This window comes from Neopsephotus bourkii, unplaced genomic scaffold (assembly GCF_033783945.1).
Source record: "Neopsephotus bourkii isolate Nb327-2 ecotype Australia unplaced genomic scaffold, CSIRO-AGI_Nbou_v1 NB_1572, whole genome shotgun sequence".
Lineage (NCBI taxonomy): Eukaryota > Metazoa > Chordata > Aves > Psittaciformes > Psittacidae > Neopsephotus > Neopsephotus bourkii.
The window spans coordinates 1,536,185-1,560,345 of NW_026902048.1; the positions used below are offsets into that span (position 1 = coordinate 1,536,185).

The 24,161-nt window shown below is 46.3% G+C and overlaps 1 protein-coding gene and 1 non-coding gene across 2 annotated transcripts; one reads left to right on the forward strand and one right to left on the reverse strand.

Annotated features, from left to right (window-relative positions):
• Nucleotides 1–412: 412 nt before the first annotated feature.
• Nucleotides 413–18,052, reverse strand: RAB11A (RAB11A, member RAS oncogene family). The gene is made up of 5 exons (XM_061371172.1): nucleotides 17,899–18,052; nucleotides 10,091–10,286; nucleotides 8,952–9,145; nucleotides 8,284–8,364; nucleotides 413–2,140 (listed from the first exon to the last, which is right to left on the reverse strand). Exons 1-5 carry the CDS (start codon nucleotides 17,936–17,938, stop codon nucleotides 2,001–2,003), a joined length of 651 nt encoding a protein of 216 aa, XP_061227156.1. The 5' UTR covers nucleotides 17,939–18,052; the 3' UTR covers nucleotides 413–2,000.
• Nucleotides 18,053–18,298: 246 nt separating this feature from the next.
• On the forward strand, nucleotides 18,299–18,370 carry TRNAQ-CUG (transfer RNA glutamine (anticodon CUG)). The gene has a single exon. It is a non-coding gene; the product is annotated as a tRNA-Gln (tRNA).
• Nucleotides 18,371–24,161: the final 5,791 nt, after the last annotated feature.

The following is a 24,161-nucleotide window of genomic DNA, read 5'->3' on the forward strand; positions in this document are numbered from 1 at the left end:
CAAACCATTGCCTGAAAACATAATGGTTCACGTTGCAGTGGTTCCTAAGTGCAACAAAAGGGTTTGCACAGCAAAACCTGTCTAAGGCCTGGTTTATGATTAAGTCTAAAGCTCTGGTGGGGGGAAAAAGAGTAAAATAAGAGTTCTTACTTTGTCTAACAGCTCCTGCAGCCATTTCACAGCTGCCCAGGGCTTAAACACAGCCCTGCTTGTTGTGAAGGAAACAGCATTTGCACCCAGCCTCCAACAGGGATCTGTGCTCCCACAGGCACCGCTGCAGTTGCATTTGCTGCAGAATGAAGCATCTTCAGCATCTTCTCACAGCCTGTTCCAAGCAGCTTACCAGCTCCCAGGAAGTAAAAAGCAACCGGTTAAATCCCAGCTCTCCCAAAAAGTGCACCCAACGCTATACTGAGTTGTCCCCTGTAATTCTTTATTAGAATCATGGATGAATATATTTTAAATCAATCTAAAAAAAAATAATAATAATATTGGATCAAGGTACAGTACATGCATAAAATACAAAGTAATTTACAAACAGATCAAACCAGCATCTTCAGAACTAATACCAGGAGGAGAAGTGGATTTAAAAAAACACAAGTGACCGACTACAGCAATGCCTTCCGTGTGCCTTACACATCATGAGCACCGCGAGACAGAAAGGTTGGGTACGGAACGCAGCTGGTAGTGCCTACCCAGACTGGGATGCTCCAAGCGGGTCCTATCAGAGCTTGAGAAACGTCCCCTCTAACCACTTACACTCCCCATAATTGTATAAATAACTGCAGGCATTTATACAACAAACTGTTCTTTTAAACCCTGGAGAAAGCCAGTGCCCACAGCCCCCAAATCTCAGGATTAATGGCATGTTTAGGAAGAGCACATAATGGAGTGAGATGCAGCAAGTGCAGTGACAGAAGGCACAGTTCACATATCCCTGAACAAGCTGATCCAACAGATGATTTGTACTGACCACAGAGGGAACCCATCCAGCAAGGAAACTACTCTGGATGTTTCTGTCGAAGAACATAAACCAAACCACCGGGATAATTTGGAAATACTGGGTGAAACAGGACTGAAAACTCAGACGTGGTTGTGGAAGTTAATCAAGCACTGAATATACTAATCTGTGTGGCGTGTATTAATAAACGTGATATGTAATAATGTGACAACATCCTTCAAGTTCCAGGAAAGAAAAAAAGGCATCCTCAAATCCTGCCACCACCAGCACCGTGGAGGCCAAGTCCTGGGCAGCACAAAACCACACTGCAAGTTCCAGTGCTGGCCTGACCCTTAACCCATTACACAGCTCGTGCTTCCACGTTCTTCCCAAGGGTCCCCTCACGTGGAGTCCCACCAGGCTCCCGCAGCTCTGCCTCACATCACAACCTCCTCTGCAGCAGGTGCCAGACCACAAAAGCTCATTCACAGGTAGCAAGAACCCTGCTGCTTTTTGGCAAGAAATTCTCTTTTCTCCCCCGTAATATTCTATTAAAAAAAAAAAACAAACCATATCCTTGACTATCTGAAGATGTAGCCAAAAACATTTAACTTACATTAAAATTGCACTTCAGAGCAACGGGCGTTTCACCAAGCTTTAGATGCAGTATGCAACACCTTCAGTCAAGGAAAGATGATCCTGCTCAGAGATATTTCCCCAGTTAACCTGACAGCAACTGCTTTGTGAGGAGCAGAATAACATCTTCTAGTGCTCACTAAAGGTGTCTGTGCTCTGACTAGCGGGCATCATGGTGGAAAGAGATGAGCTCAGCTCCCAACTATTCACTGACCCAAAACCGACAAGTCGGCATTGGGAAAATACTGCAGCCACATAGAAGTAATAGAGTTATAAACACTGAAATCAGAATGTTTAAGACATGGAGAAATTGAGAAGGAATAAGCAGTAACTAAACACAGGAAAGGAACCACAAGAATTACAAATATATTTAAATCTTGGACCTGGGGAATATACACAGCCTTTTAGGAAAGAACCAGCCATTCTATATATTCTGACAGCACTGCATCTTTGGTTTGTTTTCGGTGGTTGGAGGGACGTGAATGGGAACCACGTTGTTGCTTGGAGACATGTCGTTCTCACGTCTGTCCGACATTTGCTTCTGGGACACGATACGATAGATCTCTGGAAGAGGAGAAGGAGGCAGTCACTGCACACACACCAGCCAGACACCAGCAGCAAGCCAGCTCGGGGGGGAAGCAGGCAGAAAGTGTAGAAAGGTTTCCTATGGTTTTGGCACTGTGCAGGTAACGCACGGGAGCTGTCACAGGAAGTTCAATTGTGATGCTTTCTATACACAGAAGATGTTTTTCAACAACTGTTGTAATTCCCTTTTGATAAGAGCCAGAATTCACAAACTTCTTTGCTACAAACCAGAACCTGTGCCCCAGCGATTCCTCCTGATAGCCCTTAAGGCTCTGAGGACAGCAGCCACATTTGCCGACGTATCCATAAACAGCAGGATTAAATAGAACCACTCGTAATTCCTCTCCCTGCTAGGACTGCAAGGGCAGTTTCTTCTCTCTCAGCATGCCTATCACGTACAGTACCTCCCCTGTTATCCAAGCAGCTTTAAGTGTTCAGAGAGGGTTGCCTGGAGCCCAGAAGAGGAGCCTCAGCCCCTCCCAACAGCACACGAACTCACTACATTGGTGTAGCTGAACTTCAAAACTATGGAGAAGAAACGTGGGGTCCAGATGAAGAAACTACAGCATAAACCAGGGAGCACGGGTTAAACTCCTGCGCCTTCCCCAGCACACTGCACACCTGCACTGGAAGCCTTGCCCTGTTTCCTGGGATTTGTTATGCTGAACAGAAACTCGAGCAGCTACAACAGCACTCATTTCAGCTGCACAGAAGAAAGAGTACGGCGTGCGTAGCACTTCACCCCCGGAAAGGAACTAAAGGACACCAAAAATAGAACACAGGGAACTCGCTCGCGAATTCCAGCCTTAAAACCACTAAAGTTAAAAAAATAAAAGCTTGCCGAGCCTCAGTAACAGAAGAAAGTGACTCAGATTCAGCAAAAAGAGAGCCCCGAAACGACAGCATCACATCTGGTTTTTGGCACACCAGATAGGGGTGCTGGCAGCCAGCACATCAGCGGTGCCCGCAGCAGAACCCCGCAGTTGGAGTCGATGCCTGTCCCTGTCTGCACGCTCCAGCTCAGTGCCACAGCTTTCAGACAAGCCCAGGCTGCTGACAGGGGTGTCAGCACTTCACTGCTGCAGAGCAGGGAAGAGCACAGAGCACAAACAACTCTGGCAAAACAAAGCAAAGGTCCAAGTGCTTTTGGAGGCCTGAAGTCTCTTATCAGCTGGGTAATGACTGCCCAAACACACACCCCGCTGGACTCCACACCAAAACACATCGTTTCCACCAGAAATGTGTCATTTAAGAGTTGTTTTCGCTCAGAATTTTGATGAGCTGCTGCTTAGTGCACATCTGACATCATTTCAGTAGTGGCAGTTGAGCAACCTGGTGCAGAGATCCCCCTTGCTGCCAAGGGCTGATCACACAGCTGAGGGCCCGCTTTTACAACGGGAAGAGATGGCACTGAGGAGCCAGAAAGAGTCCCTGACAAACAAGGCTTGAAAACCTTGTCCTTGACACAATCAGCCCACACTGATTTAAGCTGCCAGCAAGCAGAGTCCAAGAGCTCCCCAGGAAGGGTAAGAACAGGGCTGCACACGTGGCAAAACACATCTGTCTGGTACTGTGCTGTATCTATGGGCTGGACAAATAACATTACCCTCGGCAAGTGTCACTTAGACAGAATCTGCCTGTTGGGCCTCCAGCTGACAGCTCAGACAGGGATAAACAGTCCAGAAGAAGGGGGTTTACACACACATCCAGTTACAGATCAAGTCACTGAGGCAACCAGACGAGCCCTGCACGCGGAAAAGGCTTTTCTGCTTTCACCCTTTGTAAGCTCACTCTTCTGTCTGACAGCCTTAGACACACACAAGCCCACAGGTGAAGTGAATCCCATGAAGTCAGGGCTTTCACAAGCCCCTGTGGGAACCCACAGATGAAGATCAGCTTGGCCCTGAGTTGAGCAGAGTGCCTGTGCGCAGAGGTGGGAGAGATCTGCTCTGCATTCTTCAGGACAAGTTTTCCTGCGCCGCCACCCTGCCCCAGCTCAAGGCAGGCACCCGGGTTAGCTCCAGGTGTAAAACCTGCCTGTTCCCATTCATCAGCAGAAGGCTGTTGCCACTTCTGTTACCGGGAATTCCCAAGTAGCACTTACAGCAACAAGTCCCCGTTTTCCAGAGAACTTCCTGAACAAGCTCGTACTAGTCCCTAACAGAAGCTGTCACACGCTTCCTCCCCTCCTGTAAAGCAAGGACCTACAACTCTGTGTAACACCCTCACCTTACAGCAAAGACCTCCAGGAAACAACCCTGAAGCCTCAAAAACAACCTTAACAGTGCTGATTTCTCTGCTGATAAAGGGTCTGTCCCTTCTGACTCTGGGAACCACCTCCATGATCCCCAGCTGTCCTGCAGGGACATTTCACAGCCATGCTGCTTCCATCAGCTTGCAGCAGCCCCAGGGTTGCTGCTTGGTGTTGCTTCTCCCTCCTCTGCAGCACAAACCTGTGTGCAGCCACACAGATGAAAGCCTTAATGGCTAAAACCTGCCTTTCCCTACATCAGCTGCGCACACAGCTGCGATGGTGTGAAAGGGGAGGTGGGAACAGCTCAAACCTCCGCTTGCTGAGGCAAAATGCCCAGCAGCAAAGCCTACACTGAAACCAGTCTGTACAGAGAAATGCCAGGCTAATGAAGACATGTGCTTTTTAATGAAGACACTACACTTTATGCTCTGCTCAGTAACTGAATGAGACCTTATTAAGCGCACATTCAGCAGAATGCATCACTGCATAATTGGTAACTGTGTGAGACAGGCCTTGCACTGAAAGAGGGCTGGGAAAAAGTGACACTGCTGCCTAGGAGGGGCTTGTCCAGCCCTTGTCTGCTCAGCCTGCGCTAGCGCTAGCGTTTCATTCATTTCCAGGTAACAAAGAGGAAATCCCTAGAGTTTTTGATGTTAATGCTCTCTGATGTTGTCTCCTTGGAGATGGGATTCCTCAGAGATGAAACAGCAGCACAATGCAGCACTGGGACAGAGAGCACAGAGCACAGAGCCAGGCAGGGAACGGAGGCAGACTCCAGTTTACTTTAAGGATGCTTTATCCTGCTGTGAATGCTCGGAGCGCCTGGGATTATAATACCAGTCTCTCCTATTTGCCAGATGATACAAAGCAGCTTTGTGTGCACAGCAATCAGCCCTTGAAGTCTAGACATCTTGCAACAGGAGAGTTTGGATAGGGACCATTACTCTAAGTCACAGAAGGAAAAGGTCCCCAAACCTTCATCTGGAGGTTCTTGTCCCACAGCAGGACAGGAAGGCCACTAGATGCAAGACGTACCCCCCTCTAAAAGTCCTCTATAGTACAGGGAGAGGAAAGGAAAGCTTTCTCCCCGCTCTTTCACCTGTAACAGCAGCAGATCACATACTTTAGCTGTGCTAACTAGAAGGGATTCCCATTTCCCACGCCCAAAGCCATCTATTCAGAGTGGTTTAGTCTGAGAACACAGGTGTGGATAAGCCTAACACAACCACACTGAACATCCAAGGGAACTACTCCTGCAAGTTTCCAACACTGACCCAACCAGACCAGCTTCAGCAGGGCTGCAGAAGAAAGGAGTTTTGCTACAGACCTTAGTTACAACACCCTGTTCATGAGAGACCCAGGGAGCTGTGTGCAGGGCATTAGGAGCAGCCTGGGATATCTCTGCAGTGCAGTTCCCAGCACTGCAAATACCAGCAGAGCTGGCGCAGCAGCATGCCCTGCCCCTTCTGTCAGCCACCTCTGTGCAGCCTGTGGCAAAGCCTGATGGCTTTACCAACTTCCTTCTTCAAAGGACAGCAAGCATTCCACCCGCAGGCACTATGCTTGGAGGCAGCCTTGCCAAATACAGGCTATCCAGGATTCCGCAGGGTCACTCGAAAACCACATTCCTCAGATGACTGCTCCCCTCCTTCCTTCAAAGCAAATCATTAACAGAAGAAAGCCAGCTGTGAAGTGTTATCAAGAAGTTTACTGGCAGAACATTCGTCCTTAACATGCCAGTCACAGCCGAGATGGAGCCAACCTGCTGCTGATGCATTATTTACTTCCTCTTTATCTCCCTGAAACAGGAGCTCCTGTCTGGAGCGAGCCACATGCCCACTGATCAGCAGAAGTGTTTCTTCCAGCACAGTTGAGCCAGCCCCTCCTGAACAAGAAGCCTGTCCACATGCCCAAGAGCTCTTCACCCAAAATACCATCACGGCAACACGCAGGGAACACTGACGTTTGTGGAACAACGGCCTCAACCATCTGTCAGAGTCCACCGAGGGCAAGGTTTAATGGCTTGCTCTCCCACTGCAGACTGCCCTCCCGTACAGAAAAACCAAACCAGGAAAAAACCATAGAATCTCCAAATTAGAACCCAAAATAACTTCTGAATAAAAAGTACTCTTGGATGCATGGGAGGAGAGATAAAGAAACAGCCTAGCTTGTGCCCAAGAGGTGAACCGCTTCCCCATGGCAACAACAGCGTATCGTCCAAGCGTCACACAGCTCTATGGAAGTAACACACAGCCCTGGGCATGCAGGAAACTTTCCACCTCTTCGGCATCACTGTTAGAGAACAGAACAGCCCAAGAGGGGATGGGGCAATTAGGTGACCAGCTCATACTGACTAGGACAGCCTGCCAGCTGCCTTAGGAGGTGATACATTTCCAGTTCTGTTTTATTAGTGCTGGTGCTGAACGAGTATGGAAGTTAATTCACTAACCTTCATCCAAGAGCTCTGATCTGCTCTGAACACTTGCAGCAAGGCTGTTCTACATTACACACAGCACTTTCAGCCAGAATCTGACCTCAAAGCTCAGTCTAGGTGCTAATGAGAGGAGAGGGGCAGCCAAGGGCACATGCATAAAGGAAGAAGTTTCAGGTTTTAGCAGTTAAAAATAAGCAACAAAAATGCCTTTTTGTCCTGAGAAAAAAAAACAACCCTATGCTCAAATTCACAAGCATTTCTGATAGGACTGACTTTAGGCAGGTGAAGAAAGCAGGAAATGCAACAGGCATCCCAGATACCATCACATTGAGCCACTCCTTAGCCATCCACCCTCTGATGGCATTAGTGGTTAGTCATACAGGGAGTAAATGTGTAAGCCACCATAACTTCTCCTTTTTCCCTTTATAAATGTGTGCAATGTTGAATTACAACCAAATGACAACACTGAAGTTAAAAGGGAGCCTCATGGTTCAGCTAAGGAAGAAACCAACTCAAGTTCTCATCCCAGCACTGAATGAAGCAGCCAGATGCCAAACACCCCTACACACTGTTTATTCATCTAACATACACTTTTTTGCCAGTGTATGGACAGGGGCACTACTGCTTAGGAACCCACTGTAAAAACCCAAGTAGAACCAGAACCTAGCAGAGGCCTCTTACAACTAAGACAAGAAATAGATGCACACAGGCAGGTAATACTCCAGCAGCCTAACAACTCTCTCCACTGTTAAGAGTGTTCATAAAGCATTTCAGGAAATGCTAGAGAATTTATACTTTTATTACAGTAAATAATGTAATGGCTAAGAAGTCCTTTTTGGTGTGTTCTCAGGAAAATGTTTAAGGGTTTAAACAGAAAGGAAGTACTTTTACCCACAAAGCATAAAACACACAGCACTCCCTGCTACATGTTACAGAGGCCAAAAGTCCAGCCAGGACTACTAATGACAACTACCCTGCAGCTCAGGAGTCACTATGTCTCGTACTACCAGTAGTAGTATTGTTCAAAGGGAGGATCTCTACTCTTTCATCCCTTTTCACTTGCCAGATGCTATGACCACCATTAAAGGTGGAAACAAACTAGACTAGCTTCTCTGATAAACAATGGGTGTTTTGCTTGCATGAGACAACTCCCTCCTGTGGGCACTCCCTTACCATACACAAATGGGAAACTGAAAGGTAAGCTAGGCTGAGTCTGACTAGAAACCTGGGGCAGATCAAAGTGAACAAGGAATCATTCCTGAGTTCAAGGCTGGCCTTTTAACTGTGACTTGAAACTGGACTTCAAATCCTATGGCTGTGAAGAACGATTAGCAGAATTTTAAACACTTCATAGGCAAAGAACTGCCTATTTGCATCGTATCTGAGCAGCCTTCTGCCCTTCCCCCTGGAAACACGAGGCAGGAGATGACTCACCTGTCAGAATAGTCTGGAAAGCTGCTTCCACATTTGTAGAGTCTAAAGCAGATGTCTCAATAAATGACAAACCATTCTTCTCTGTGTGGACAGAAACACTACAGTTAGAGGGGTACAGCACGTATCTGTTTCCCATCTGAAGAACCTCTGTGCCAGATTACACCTGCAGTGTATAAGAAGTCGTGGGGTTCTCCCCATTACATGCTCTGAAAGCAACGCCACCCGACACCAACAGGGACCAGCCCAGTGCCCCGTTACTCTGAGGCACATCCTCCTGCATCAGTGAAAGTGAGAATTTGTCGCACCTTCAAGAATTAAGTGAGGAAGATTCCTGGATTTCCTTTAACCTCATCAAGTTTCTCCACCTCCCACCTGCTGGTATCTGATGGCAGCTATTTAACAGTGACAGCCCTATGGGGGAATGACAAGCCTCCACCTGCAGGCAGGGTATCCTTTACAGGGATGTTTTAAAGTGCCTCAGGCTGATTCTTGGAACCACATCAGCATGGATGTTTTACAGGGCTTCTTTTTGGACTGAATTAAAGAGGCAAACCCTGGCATGTGAACTGAGGAACATCACCAGCAGCACTTTCTCCTCCTACCAGCACACTGGCATATCCAAGATTCCCATCCAGTTTGCAGTAGGAAATTACTTTGAGTTCACCGACCTGCAAAGGCTCTGGCCTCGTCTGTAGGCACTGCTCTCAGGTGGCGCAGGTCACTCTTATTTCCCACAAGCATGATTACAATATTGCTGTCAGCATGGTCCCTCAGCTCTTTCAACCATCGCTCTACATTCTCATAGGTGAGGTGCTTGGCAATGTCATACACCAATAATGCCCCTACAGCTCCACGATAGTACCTGTGAGTGAAGAGATGTGTTAGAGAACCAGCAAGAAACATCATGATTAAAAGTGACAAGTTAGACAAGTTACTGTGCAACAGTGGAAAATAGCTGTTACTAAGACAGCTATACAAACAAATATCCAGATGCAGGCTATGTGGGACTTGAAAGAGGGAAGCAGAACATTCCAAGTGGGGATATGCCACAGTACCACCAGTGCAGCCAGGAGAACTCACAGTCTAGAGGCAAGCCAAACCACATGTTTGTGAGAAGAACCCTGCATCCCAGAATGAAGCTCTAGAATCTGTAGGGAGCTACTATCACCTCTAACCTCTGATCCACTCCTGAAAAGTCTCCCCACCCATTGCTGTGGGTGCAGTACAGGCACGGCCTGTAGTGAGACAGACTTCAGAATGACTCAGTGGACCATAAGAATGTTAATGTCATCTATTCCCTTTACAGAAGGCCATGGCTGCTCTCCTTTCAGACCAGAGACAGGCACAGTAAATCATTCAAAAGAAGCATGCTGTATTTCCCACCCCACAGCTACCTCCACCTTTACCTAAATCCAGCTTTTGCTATGCTGGCTTTTTCCAGTCAAAGAAGCACACAAAGTGAGCAGTCTTTCCTCGCTGCTACAGGAGAGTTTCTGGTCTTAGATTACCACTGACAAAACCTTGCTGAACACTGATAGCACCTTATCAACTGCTTGCATTGAAATGAGTCCCTCAAAGCTTGAAATGCCTCCAGTTATGAGAGCACTGAGAAATAAATCAGTTTGTGCAGGGACACACTATATCAGGTTTATGATCCGCATAATATTTAACCTTCCTTCTGCCATAGGTTGTGGGTACCACACGATAAAACACAAACACCCCCTGCTTGCAGTTTGAAGAATCAGAAGGGCCCAAAATCACCCTCCTCAGCAAAAGCTTCTCTTCAGCCACACAAGATGTCACTTACGCTGATGTGATAGCTCGGTATCGCTCCTGTCCTGCTGTGTCCCATATCTGAGCCTTTATTGTCTTCCCATCAACTTGAATGCTTCTTGTTGCAAACTCTACTCCAATGGTGCTTTTGCTTTCCAAGTTAAACTCATTGCGAGTGAATCGAGACAGAAGGTTACTCTTGCCTACTCCAGAGTCTCCAATAAGTACAACTACAAGACAAAAATGACATAAGAATCAGATTCCAGATGTAGGTAAGCCACTGACAATCACCTGCAATAAACATTCATTTTCCTGAATGAAACGTGAAGGAAAATAGTGGCAAAACCACCACCCTTGTCATGGATCTACTGTCCAAGTCTTGATATGTCTAGAGAACCAAAGCTGCCACATTCACCAGCATTTTGAACAGACATTAGATTTGACTTTGTGACATTTCAGTTGCCTTCACCCAACATGGAAGAACATTCCTCCTTCAGGAAGAACATATATGGCTGCCACTGCAAAAGTCAGGGACTGTTTGAATTTCACATCTTAACACTAGAACTACAAGACAAAACAACTCCACACCACACAACTGAACTCTGTTCTGCTGAAGAAGCCCAAAACACAGGGCAAGCAGCTGCCTCTGCCTTCATTTTACACTCTTCACACCTCTGCAGAACAGAGGCTCCCCACTGCAGCAGAAAAACTTGCGAATAGAAAAAAAGAACCAAACCCCTAAAATCACAAGATCTCCATCACCCCCATGGCCACGCTGAAGTGTTAACTCAGCCACAGCACTCTACCCTGCTGCAGCTGCTGGCTGCTCCAGGCCAGCCTGAAACTGCTCTAAAATGCTGCCAGGATATTGCTGGGCCTTGGAATTAGAGCCACCATCCACATCCACTTCAGTTTGACTCATCAAAGCACCACTGTCAATCAAACTAATTGGAAGGATACAGCTATGCTTGACAAGAGACTGACAGAAGGTTTAAAGTCCAGCTCCTACAAGGAAGAAAAGCATCACGAGGGCTTGCTGCAATATCCTGTAATGTGGAGTTGAAAGGTGCAAGTTTAAGTGTAACTTAAAACTCGCTACCAAGATGCAGGCCACTGGATGAAACACATTCACAACCCTGAGTCACACCAGCAGGAGCCTCTCTGGATGATCTCATGCTCTTAAAGATAAGGTAAGCAAACCAGTAATGGAAGGTAATAAAAGACAAGTAAAATCCTTGAGAAGATAGGCTGATAACTTAAAATTCAGCAGTGAATCAAGACCAGTCCAAGCAAACAAGTGCTCACCCAGCTGACAGAAAAAAACGTTGTGGCTATGCTAGTTTGGAAAAACCAACAGGAACACTTGCTCCATAACACCCATCATTTAGCAGTTAAGTCACTGCAACGCAGTGCTAAAGATTGTGTGGTACAAGAGAAATGAGTGCCCCAACCACACTTCAATCACCTGAGAAGCCTCCCCACAGAGCTTTAGTCTAGCAGTGCAAATACTCCCATCTGCTGCTGTGCCACACAGCAGCCCTCAAACAGCATCTTCTGTTTAAATAATGCAGACCAATTCTGGCAAATGGGCTGTTCTCTGACTGCAAGGGCAGAGCAGAACCTTTTCAACACCCTCTCTAAAATGAAAATTGCAGCAAATGCTCGCTTCAAACATGGCCTTGTGGAGAACACTTCATCACAATAAAGATCTTCCCGGCTTCCCCTGCCAGCTGATTCAGCACGCAGCCAGCCAAGATACGAGGCTGCACAAAGCCCCCTCTGCTAACCACTTCTGTTTATGAAGATCACAAGCGCAGGTAGGTGGCAAGCAGGTATGCTGAAGGCAAACAGGATTCTGCTGTCCTACATGACAGGTCAGCTCTTGCTCGGTGTCGGCTGCCCTCACACAGCTGAACAGCTTTGCTGGCACAGAAGATGCTAAACAGTAATAAACTTAGTGCAGGGACAAGGCATCTAACTGCATCATCCCCACCTGGCAAACTGCCACTGCTTTCCTCTTTCCTTGACAAGTAAGTTCTCCAAGACTAATTTGGCAGGTTTAGGCACCATCATATTTATATTCACTGGGAGGTGTTACAAACAACAAGTTCCTTAGAGGCAAAAGTTATCAACTCCCTCTGCATACCTCAGTCCTGCCACCACCAGCATTAGTTTTGACAGCAGCCAGAAACTTCTTTGAACAAGAAAAGCAACCTACATACATAATCTCTTTTTCCCAACAGGAAGCATCATATACCTGTTAAGTATTCCCCTCAAGCATATTTTTGTTGTTCAGTGTATATTTCATATTTAACAATAGATTATTTTAATTCCTCTTTTTTCCTTACCTTGTCTGAATCCCATGCTGCTTATGTTCTCAATGGTTTCCAGCACCAGATTAATATGTCCCCAATTAAAAGGGGAAAGTATTAGACTTTACTCTCTGGAGTCAGCTATTTCCTTTACTTAATTGAGCCACTGCGGTTCCTCTTGAACAGGGAGAAGAACAGTTTTCAATGTCAGCAGGTACCCAAATCTCCTGCCAGTCTGAGCAAGTATCACAGCTTAACAATCACTCAGACTGTATTATTAATTTCAATCTAGCTTTCCTTATCAAACCACCTCATTTTGACCATTTAGACTATACAGTACTCCCATGCATTATATTCTTAGCATAGGAACACAGTAGGAATGATCCTGGATGACTGAGTCCCAGCCTAACTATCCCAGGCACTCAGTCTCAGGGAGGGAAATGATGTTACCTAGTTCCAGGTTAAACCTAATTGTTCCTGCACGCACACTTTTATTGGGCTTTTCTTCCAGAAACTCACTCCTAATGGTTAGAAATTGCCTCCTAATTCTCAGCAGAAATTAGCGGTCAGCTCATGGCAGTGCTCACGTGCCAGCATTGTCCATTAGCTTATTAGCTTCTTCTCCCTACGTTGTTTATGCTGGGGTATTTACAGAAAGCAGCCACATCTCTGGGCTATGTTCTACGAGCTAAATAAGCCAACTTCTCAAACGATTCCTTATAAACAGACTGGCCATTTCCCAAAACATTTACCCTACAAGTTTTTCAGTTTCTTTTTCACACGGTGAGAAGAACTGCACGCATCATTTTAAGTGTAATGTATACAGGGATTTCCATATTTGCATCTCTACTAGGTATACCTGGATCTGGAATTACCTCTTCCTGACTATATCACCTTGATGGCTCAGTCTCCCTGTTATCAGACCTAAGTGTTCTACCTTTAAGTTGGCAAATGTCTACTTTACCAAACTCCCGTAAATCCCCAGGCAGAAAGGTTTACATCCTGAACCCCACGTCATTTGGAGCATCACAGTCGTCATCAGCACACAGGCCCCTCCAGGGCCGTGCTCCAACCTTCCTTCTCCTCTACCATCGTCAGCAAAATCCTTCACTACATCAGCAGAGGAACAAGGTCAGGAGGAAACACTTAAGCAAGTTCAGCCACAAGACACAGCCCTGGAAACTTCCATCAGTAACCTGCTTTGGTCCAGCACCTCCCTTACAGGAGCAGCGCCTTTGAAAGCTTTACAGAGATTTGCACTGGCACATCCTGAAAGGCATGAAAGGGAACTCCCTGCCCTGAGAGTCTACTACCAGGCAGTTAATTCTTACTGGTTTAGTGATGTTTGCAAGTATTGAACTGGCCCATGCTCTTTAAATTGACGCATTTGACTATCTATAGCATTCACCACCCCAAAGGTTTAAGACAAGGATTTGGTAGAGAGAAACAGAAGAATAAGAGTATGAAGAGTCCACGCTACTGTATGAATGTCCTTCTGTAATTACAGATTTATTTCTGTAGAAGATCAAAATAAGAACTCAATTTCGTAACTCCCCTGAAAAGCCATTGATAATTACATCAAGAAAGGATGATTAATTTTTCACCAACACTCCAGCTCACTCACCCCATTTTAATTTCTGTTAAACCTCCAACTTACTCAACATTTTCAGAAAACACTTTAATTATCCCATGAAATATGGTACTTCCAACCTAATCAGGTTGAAAATAGGAAGTCCGCTGTCACTAGCTTGTATTGTCATTGGTAAAAGTTACTATACAAGTCATATATTACCCAATTTAAAACAAGTGCATCAGTGCTAGGGATTTTAATGCCTAAAACCACTTGTCTCTGTGCTGAGCTCTGCTATTAAAAGGCATATTAATAAAGAGCCTGGACACATCTCTGTGAAGAATCTGCTGATGAACATCTCCTCCTGCCCACTTCAGTTGGAGTTCAAAGGAAATATGAATAAGATGACCTGGTTCTGCACCTTGTAGGTAGCTGGTGATAAACCATTGATCTCCCTCCTCACCTGTGCTCCCCTGTTTTTCTTGCCATAGAGGGAACTAGCATCTCAAAGTCACTTTGGGGTAGGGGTTGTTTGGTATCTGTACAGGCTATACATAACACAAAACTGGGCCTCCAAATACCTCTGTAGTAAAACGGCCAAGCTGAGAGGTTTATTATAGCACAAAAGTGGGAGAAAAAAGGCTTGCTACCATTGTAAAAGCCAATAGGTGTCTTGCAAGCACCTTCCCCCACAAATTTCTCTAAACAAAACACATGAAAAGGATTTCAAAATCCCAAACCAACAAGTTCAGTTTCAAAGCATTTCCTCAATCTCAAAGGGAAAAGCTGGAGAAATTAACATGATGCAAAATAGGAAGCAGAGAGCTGACACCAGAGCTTTCCCTAACAATAAGCTGAATGTTAACCACAAGTCAGGTCTGCATTCAGAAATGAAAAGTCTGATCCCAGGTCCAGAGTTCCAGATGGTCAAGGTGCAGACATAACCCTCTCAGGCTTTGTCTATAGAAAACACAAGATACCTTCTACAAGTGAGGGTTACTATAATAACTACTCATCTACTGCAAGTATAGGAATCAAGAAGTGTACAAAGTTCCTGCATTTAAGCCAGGCTTAATTTCTTAAGTAATAAAGTAAAATCCTTATACTTCCTCAAACTGGACTTCACAGGTCTTGTATTCCCTCAAGTGCACTGCTGGGAACAGTGGGCACTGCTCTCAGCTAAACCCCAAAAGTATGGAAGAATACAGACGTGTAGCTAGACAAGAATAATTTACCAGGAATTGTCTTTTTACAAGCTAGGCAGAGGCTTGAGCATACGCTGAAGCGTGGCAACAGAGTCAGGAGAGGGCATTTTGTAACAGGAGCTGTGATTTTATCATACAGTAGCAAAGGTGGGCTCAGCTTCTACCCACCAGCAGTCAGCCAGATTTTGACACATGGCTGCTGTCAGGACAAAACCAAACCTTCAACTTGAGAGTAGTAAGGGACAGCTAGACTAGAAAATATCACCCAATTACTTTAAATCAAGTCAGGGTCTGAACTCAGTCCCACCAACCTACAATGCCCCTTTGAGTTCATAAACCCAGAAGAACTGTCCTACTGGATTTAATGTCCTTATAGACCAACACCCCACCTGACTGTCAAGAACTGATGTCTGAGAAATATTAAGTGTAACAACAGGTTAATCTTTGCATCTGTCTAGATGCAGGCCCTTGCATCTTGAAATACTCAATACCTTCAGAATTGCCACTCTATCCAGCACACTGAAACACCCCAACAGCCATTTTAATTCCTCTCTAAACTTGTGCAGTTCTTCAAACCCATTTATGGAATTTATGGCAATGCACCTCTCCAGAATTTGTACATACATCTGTAGGAATTTATGTCCTTTTGGTTTTGCCTGCTGCTCAGTAAAAGCAGCATTACAGACACCCATGGAAATTATGACAAACAATAGACTTTTCCCCTGTTTGTCCTTATCAGTCACCGTTTTAATTTTTATAAAGTTGTATCACCTTATCATTTATCACAATATTATTTTGATTCTTTTCTCCATCTTTTAAATCTACAATATCCCCTTCAAAATGGATATCCTATCCTGCCTATGTTTCCCCTCCATCCCCACGATGTTCCTGTCTGAGATTCAAACATCAGCTTAATCATTATTCATTACCTTGAGTTCTCATTTCCTTTTCCAAGAGTTTTCACCTACCTCTCACCTTTTTGCCCAGAGCCTGGCTGAGGGGACATTCAGTTCAGAGACCTACTCGCAGTAATTTCAACAGCATTCCAGAGTGCTGACAGCTTGTTTAGAACCTCTGGGAAGTTACAAAAGTTTCCAGGACTTGTATTATTCTGCAGTTATGTTATTTCAGCTGTCCCACTAATCCCAGTGATGTGACATTGCATCAACTTCCTGCAGTCTGCTTTAGCTTTGCAAAACCCAAATCCCTCATCTTCACACCACCATTTTCACAGCATTCCCTGTGCTCCCAAAAGCTTGTATAAACTACTTTAAGCAGAAAAAGCTTTAGAAGGGGCAATTTATTAAACTAGCTGTGAATGCTTCTATAAAACTGGATCCCAACTGTATTATTTCCCAATTGTATAAGGAAGCAGGTCTAATAAAAGCTAGGACCTTACCCAACAAACCGCATCACCAACATTCCCAGGCCTTGACAGCCAAAACATCAATTATAAGCATCCTGACAGAATGGTATGAACCAGTAAAAGTGCTGCAGTGGTTTTGATAACTCATAAGTACCTACAATAAGATTGCTCAATGTGAGTAAACTAGGGGTCGGCAAGGCCCTTGCCAATTCTGCAAGCTGAAAAGCTCGGCCTTTGGTACTTCCTGATTCAATTTTAACAGCAGTACGGGTGACTGATTTATAGTTAGGAATAATGCCACTTCCACATGGCAATTGGATGAAAGAGGCAAAAAAGAAACAATTCCTCAAAGTTATTACAGGAGTTGAAGAACAGGAAAAAAACACCGTTGTTTCCTTTACATTGTTTGCACAATGACAACCACGGAGTCTCTCACTACTGCAATGTAATGAGCAATATTCTAAGTCCTAAATTCAAGTATATAACAATACCACAGTGCGATAAACCACCCTTTTTTGCAATAATTTGATTGCTTTTGCAGTAGGGTTTCCAAAACTGGACAGTCAACTTCAGAACATCAGCTGTTCTATACACGTTTCACAGCATGCTTTAGGAACCTGCAGGGCAGCCTGGCATTTTACTCTGCAGGGAGACCTGAGTAGTTAACTACAACCTGCAACACTTTAACCCAGCTGGATGCAGGCTAGAGAAGCATCAGTCCTGGAAAACAAGGAATTCTTGACCCTCTCTGCTGGACAGGATGCAGCACTGCTGGGTGTGAAACAGCAGTTACATCCACCCCTAGCAAAGGGCTTGGAATACAGCAAGCAGCGAATAATGCTACTTTAATAAATTAGCTGCATCATCTACCAACGCTGAACACATAACTCACTTTACAGCCCTGTTTAATAGCTGGACACGGAATTAGTCCTTCTGAACCCTCACAAACGCTCTGTGCTCGCCACCCCAGCAGGCTGGCGTCGCCTCGGCCTGTCACAAAGCAGAACCCTTGGACAAGGCTGATCAGAGCGAGGAAAACCTGCCCGGATCTGACATCCCCGGGCGCAGCGCTCTCCGCGACCGAGCTCCACAAAACACCCCATCAGTGCCCGCTGGTGCCCGCGGAAGCGCAGCCCCCGCCTCGCTCTGGCAAGGCCGAAGCGGGGCTGCCGGGGGTCTTTCCTCAGCTTCAGCAAACAGCAACCAGGACCCGCAGGCAGGGGCAGGGACCGGCTGAAGGGGCGGGCGAGGCTCCCAACCCCACCCACACCGGAGGGAAGGTCGTCCCGTGAAGAGGCCGCTCCCCACTGCCCGCCAAGGCCGAGACCCCCTCCGGAAGGTGACCCCTCCGGCCGGCAGCGGGACGGGACGGGACGGTGCGGCCGTTACCTTTGAAGAGATAATCGTACTCGTCATCGCGAGTGCCCATGGTGGGGAGCGCGGCCGAGCCGAGACCAGCGAACGGGAGCGGGAGCCGGACCCTCCCTGCAACCGCCGCAACGCTTCCGCCCCCTGCGCTCTGCCCGCCCCCCAGCAGGTGCTTCCGGGGCAACGCGGCGCCGGAGCCAAACTACTTCCGGGGGTGAAGGGAGGGGGTAGAGCCTCTGTCCCGCCCACCCCGGCCTTAAAGGGCCCGCGGTGTGGGTAACGGGCGTCTACACACACTCCAGTGGCCTTCCGGACCCCAAAGGGCACTCTCACCCGGGGGCTACGGCCCCATGGGTGGGCTGGCTGTGGCAGAGGCCCTGCCAAGGGATTAGTGGCGATCCGGAGGAAGCGTTGGCAGAGCGGTTCCATGGTGTAATGGTTAGCACTCTGGACTCTGAATCCAGCGATCCGAGTTCAAATCTCGGTGGAACCTAATCGTTTTCTTCCGTCTTGTTTTTGGATTCTTCTGCCCAAATGAGGACCGGACACGCTCCCGGGGATCCTGCCACCACAGGTACAGAAATCGCGCCTCGTCTCTACTTTTGCTTGGCTCTCAGCAGCCCTATCCCCAGCCACACCATGGGTGCCCTTCTGACTGCACAGATGGGTGGTGGTTCCGTCCAGCTGCCCACGGCCGCAGTGGAGTTTGGGGCAGGTTGGTGGGAAGCCTGCCTGTCAGACAGATCAATCCCGGGAACTGGGCTGAGAGGGTCATGCTAAGGCCATGGAGCTCATGGTGGAGGTGTCGGGGATGCCACTGAGCACTGAGAACAATCAGCCTTTGGAATAATCTCACCAGGTAAGTGGTGGCTTCTACAATGCTGGATACTTTTAAGGTTTGGTTGGACATCTAGTCTAGGTCATGCTTTGCCTAGCAAAATGGACCAGATGATCTTTGAGGTCCTTTCCAAGCTGGGATTCTTCCAGCTCATAAGGTGCAAAGGGGTTACAAGTGCAGGCAGGCCCTCTCTCCACCATCACACTGCTGCCACCCCTATTCTCCCTTCCCCAAAGGCAGTTCCCCTCATCTGCCCCTGTGCTGTGGGAGACACCACCTTTGTCATCAGCTTCCCTTGGCACAGGCTTGAGACGTAAATAGAAGAGGATAAAAATAGTGTTTGTGTCCAGATGATTAAACCAAAGCCCATACAACGTCTCTTTTTCCACCAGCTTGCTGTTAGTAGCAGCAGTACGCTCACCATCTCTGCAGTGTCTGTTTTATCATTCCTGTGCATGGAAAGCAACCCCCGAGCTCCAGCAGCAGCACTGTGCATCAGTTACCATCTGCCAGAGCGATAACAGGCTATAACGTGATCCTCTGCGCTTAGAAATACATAGTTCATGCTGCCTCAGAGCTTCTGAGCGGGGAAAACAAAGCACTAGAAGACAATGTGGTGTCACAGTGTGTCATGGCACAGGAGCGCAGAGGTGAGGTTGGAGCATCAGGGTCTAGGCTCATGTCCTGCCACCAGCCTCTGGTGTGCCCAGGCAGATTGTGCACCTCCAGCTTCTCGCAGGTGCACAAATCCCACTGAGCATTCAGGGCTTCACATCTCCAGGACCCTATTCCATATGTCCCATGGGGATAACTGCATGTGCCAGTTCCCTAGGGTCATTGCAAGGCCAGACTTTGCAGGAGCAAAAACCTAGTGTAGCAGCAAGATGTGTAGGAGTCTGCATCATCTTTGGGTTCATCCTTTTCATCCCCAGATGAGCCCAGAACACCCAAAATCTTGAGTCTGAAAATGCTCATCCTGCTCCTGCTCCCCTTCTCAATCCTTCTGCGTTGAGTAGGGCATTAAAATTGATAATGGACATCGTATGTGTAGAGGCTGGGGTGTATTTGTAACTCTGTAGTTAAGGTGTCCATCTCGCATCCCATTTCCAGTTCTCCATTGAGCTTTGTTGTTAAAAACCTATTAAATTTCACTTGATGTTTCTGAGGCCTGGTTTCACCCTCCAGAATTGCTGTTGATGCTAAAAAATATTAAAATAACCCAGTTATATAATATATAATATAATAATTCTGGATTTTTTTGTGAGCTTGAAAACCCCAGTTACTCATATTTTTCATATATGTAAGTGCTACTTCCTCTTGCACCAAATTGTTCTTCATCTGGAACTGGCCTGTCCTATGCAAGACTTTAGGGCATGAAGTGAGGACAGAGGCTTTTCTGGCTGAGCTAAAATCAAGGTCCCTACATTGCCATACCACTCACACTTGTTGGACTTAAGACATCACAAAGCAGACATTTTTACCAAGCATACATCATAACAAACTATTTCTGCAGGTTGGCACACAGATGAGCAGCAGCAGCAGCTGGGGTTAATTTCTAGCTAAGCCTGTTTGAACACGTTTGGTTGTTTATAATCAGGTTCTTCTTGGTGAAAACTGAAACAGCAGAAAGAACTTTGCATCTAAACAAGAATCAGCAGGCCGCAGGACATGTGGGTAGTGTTGGACTAGCAGGGAGCTTGTAACAGGCTTCCAATACATAAAGGGGCCTAAAAAAAAATCTGAAGAGGGGCTTTTTACAAGAGCCTGTAGGGACAGGCCAAGGGGAATGGCTTGAACCTGCCCGAGGGGAGACTGAGCTGAGCTCTTAGGCAGAAGCTCTTCCCTGTGAGGGTGCTGAGGCGCTGGCACAGGGTGCCCAGAGAAGCTGTGGCTGCCCCATCCCTGGCAGTGCTCAAGGCCAGGTTGGACACAGGGGCTTGGAGCAAGCTGCTCCAGTGGAAGGGGTCCCTGCCCATGCCAGGGGGGTTGGAAGTGAATGAGCTTTAAGGTCCTTTCCATCCTAAACCACTCTGTGATTCTAGGATTCTATAAAATTAAAGTTTTATATTCTGTTCAGTCCTGGGTTAATTTTGCTCCTGTTCTAGCAAGCCCCAGATAAGAATATGCAAAAAATCAGGAAACATCACTGTCAGCACAGACTGATTTTGGCAGCTCTGCTCTTTCTTTTTGTCCCCTCCTGGAGGGTGCCGCTGTGATTATGGGATGGCCTGGGACACCTGCCATGTGCATGAAACATGACCAAAAAGCAGAGGTCAGGCCTGAAATAACAGAAGGCTGTGTGCTCTTTGACTGGCAGCTTTTAATGTGAGAAGCATCATTCAGCACTGGCATTTCTGCTGCATTAATTGCCATTACTGTCAGCCTTGCAGGAACACTAAATTCATTGCAAACCTTGAATTAGCACTCTCTTGTAATTCCTCAGTTTGTAGTTAGACAGCCATTTATGGGAGGCAGCACATTCCAAGCAAGTGGAGCAGAGAGAAGGGATGATACTCAGCTGGTCCTTGGATGTTCAATTTAGCGAAGAAAAGAAGCAGAGGTCACACTCATAACTGCATATTTATGGGTCTGTTCTGGAAATTCATAGAGCAGCTGCCAAGAAGGTCCCAGTTTCTGCCTCAGCAGCACCATTAGTGTGCAGATGTGTGTCAGGGCTATTAGCAGCCCCAGGGGCTGTGCATCAGGCTCTCCCTGTGCCTGATTCTCACTTTGTTCTCCCCTTTCTCTCCTGCCACCAACTCCTGAGACCCCAAGGGAAATCCCAGCCTAATAAAGGGGGAAATGTGTCACCCTCCTTGATGGCTGTAGCATTCCCACAACAAGGTCAAGGTCTTTTTCCAGAACACACCAGTGGCATTTGACATGGCAATAGAATCATGTAAACCAGGGATGGGCAATATTTGCTGCTGGCTCCTGCTTTTCTGGCTCTGAAATCCCTGTTCACCCTTTGCAAAACCTTTAGAAACTTAGGGAAAGATTAGGAACTGGCAATCACAATAACTCAAAATTGTTCTTGAGTGGCTGTTGACCCAAATTCCTGTTTCCCAGATGAAAGGAGCCACTGGCTTCCCCAAGAGCAGAAGGCAGAAAGGACAAATGTGAAGCCCCAGAACCTACTTTATCAGAGGAGAAATATATCCTCAGGGGAAATCCAATCAATACTTTGCAATTTTCTAACAATCCATGAATCACTGCAATTATGCAGAGATAATTCAAGCTTTCCAATCCAGCTGCTAAATTGGAGAAAAGCACAGCACTCATTACCCCCAGTTTGACATGTCAGAGTTTGACACTCAGAAGAAAAACCCCTTCAAGTATAAAATCCATCCACTAATATAAAAAAAAAGCCCAAACCCTGGACAAAATTAAAGGGCCTATGATGTAAAGGGAGTTTTTCTTTTCAGGTAATTCCAGCCAGAGGTAGGAGTAATGCAAATGCACACAGTTGATAGGAATTTTTCTGTTGATAACTCACTTGGATTCCAGCATCCACTATATTATTCTTCTACAGCTCTAAAAAGAAAATAATATATAAGAAGGAATGGGCCCAGTTACACTTATTTTTTTCTATCAGCCTTTTCTTTCCTAACCCTGGAGTTGGAATCAAAAAGGACCTGGCTCTGAACGGGGATCTATACAAAATCAAATCTCATCCCAGTTTTGCTGTTCTCTAGGGATCTCTGCAGCACTGAAGGAAGAGTGGGAAGGGAGCAGCTCCAGCAAAATTAACTATCCTCTGGAGACATTTTTTCTCTAGGACAGTATTATGGTCAGCAGAAAGGAAGGAAAGTTTTAAGCAAGCTTTGGGAACAGGAATCGAATATAACAGATTTGATGACTTGGTGATTCTTGCGATGACTGTCAAAATGAAGTCATCAGTTTCCTGCATCCATTTTGGACACAACGCACATCTCCTTGTCTGTGTCTGCTGCCTCCAGAGACATATTAGCAAGATAATACTGGCAGCTCCAGGATAAGTGCTGGCCAAGATACATAATTTCTGAGACATGGCTCAAAATCTTCCTCTTACCACACCCTGACACAGGGTTTTACTTCCAATCTAGGGTCAAAATCTGCTTGATGTTGGTATCACTACCAGACAAAAACAATGTCAACAACAGCAGTGCAAGCATTGCTCATCCCATCATCTTCTAATTTGAATCCAGAAGATCAGCCCTGGGGAATGAAGAAGGCAGTTTGAATTCTGAGGCCAATTCATTCATTTCTCAGATATCCAGCGGAGGGTCTGGCTGTGCTCAGCATGGTGATGCTTGATGTGAAGCTGTACAATCCTCCAGGGAGTCAGGCTGAGACTATAAAACTTTGCTCATTAAGATCATTAAAGAGCTGTCAGATGGAACAACTGGAATGGCTTTGATCTGGCAGAATACCCTTCGTCCTGTTCCCAGACATTGGAAACCAACCAGTTCCCCAGAATTATTTGTTTTCAAGTCATTCAAACAATACTCATTGTTTTTTCATAGGGTGCAATAACTCCTTCAGGCAAACTGGAGGCTGTACCAACTATAACCAGATTAATTTATTAAATAGAAACCCTGATATTTCAATGATTCCTGTATAAATATATTCATTGTTGGTTCTGCCAAGAAAATAACGAAATGTTGCTCATAATCCCAAAGATATTCCCTATAAATCCACTAGGTGTCCTACTGTTTTCAAGCAATTCGACTCAGGGTTTGTTTGGGCTTTTTGCCTAGTTTTGCCAGTGAGGAATTAGTGTGACTGTGCTGGAATTAGGTCTGGGTTTGCAGGTTGAAGAAACATGTATGTATGGCTTGTGTGACGCAGCAGGACATCTGGCTCACAGTGGCAGAGCTTTTGGCAAATGCCACTAATGTTTCCCACAGAAACCAACTCAAGGTTAGAGGCAGGAAGAGAAAAAAGAATCTGCCTTCCTCTCTTGGGAATGCTAACCAAGATCCATCAGAGCCAAATCCTCTTCTCAGTCAAACTTGAACAACTATTTATAGGACCGCTAAAGTGAGCCCGATCCTGACCTCAAAGGTGGTGGCAACACACGTTAACCTTCATCACTGCCACGCTGCACAGGCTGCAGTTTTGACATTCCTGGTCGCTGTTCCAGTTCCTGATGGGTTTCTGCTGCTTGCCAGCTCTCGCGCCTGTTTGCAAAGGCCAGCACAGCACCCGCTCACGAGGTGTCCTATCGTTCTCAACACAAAGGACGTGTCAAATACATGCTAAGAAAAGCAGGCTGAAAAATAGCCAAAGGATAATTTTCTCATCCCAGAAAATATCTGGGGTGGAGTGTGGCCATTGGGAAGTGGCCAGCTGCTTGGCTGTTCCTTCATTATGCAACCCAGAGCACACACATCGTATCAAGTTGTGCTATTTGGGACATCCCTCAACTGCCTTAGGATTTGTTCCTTGTGCTCAGTCCCAGCCC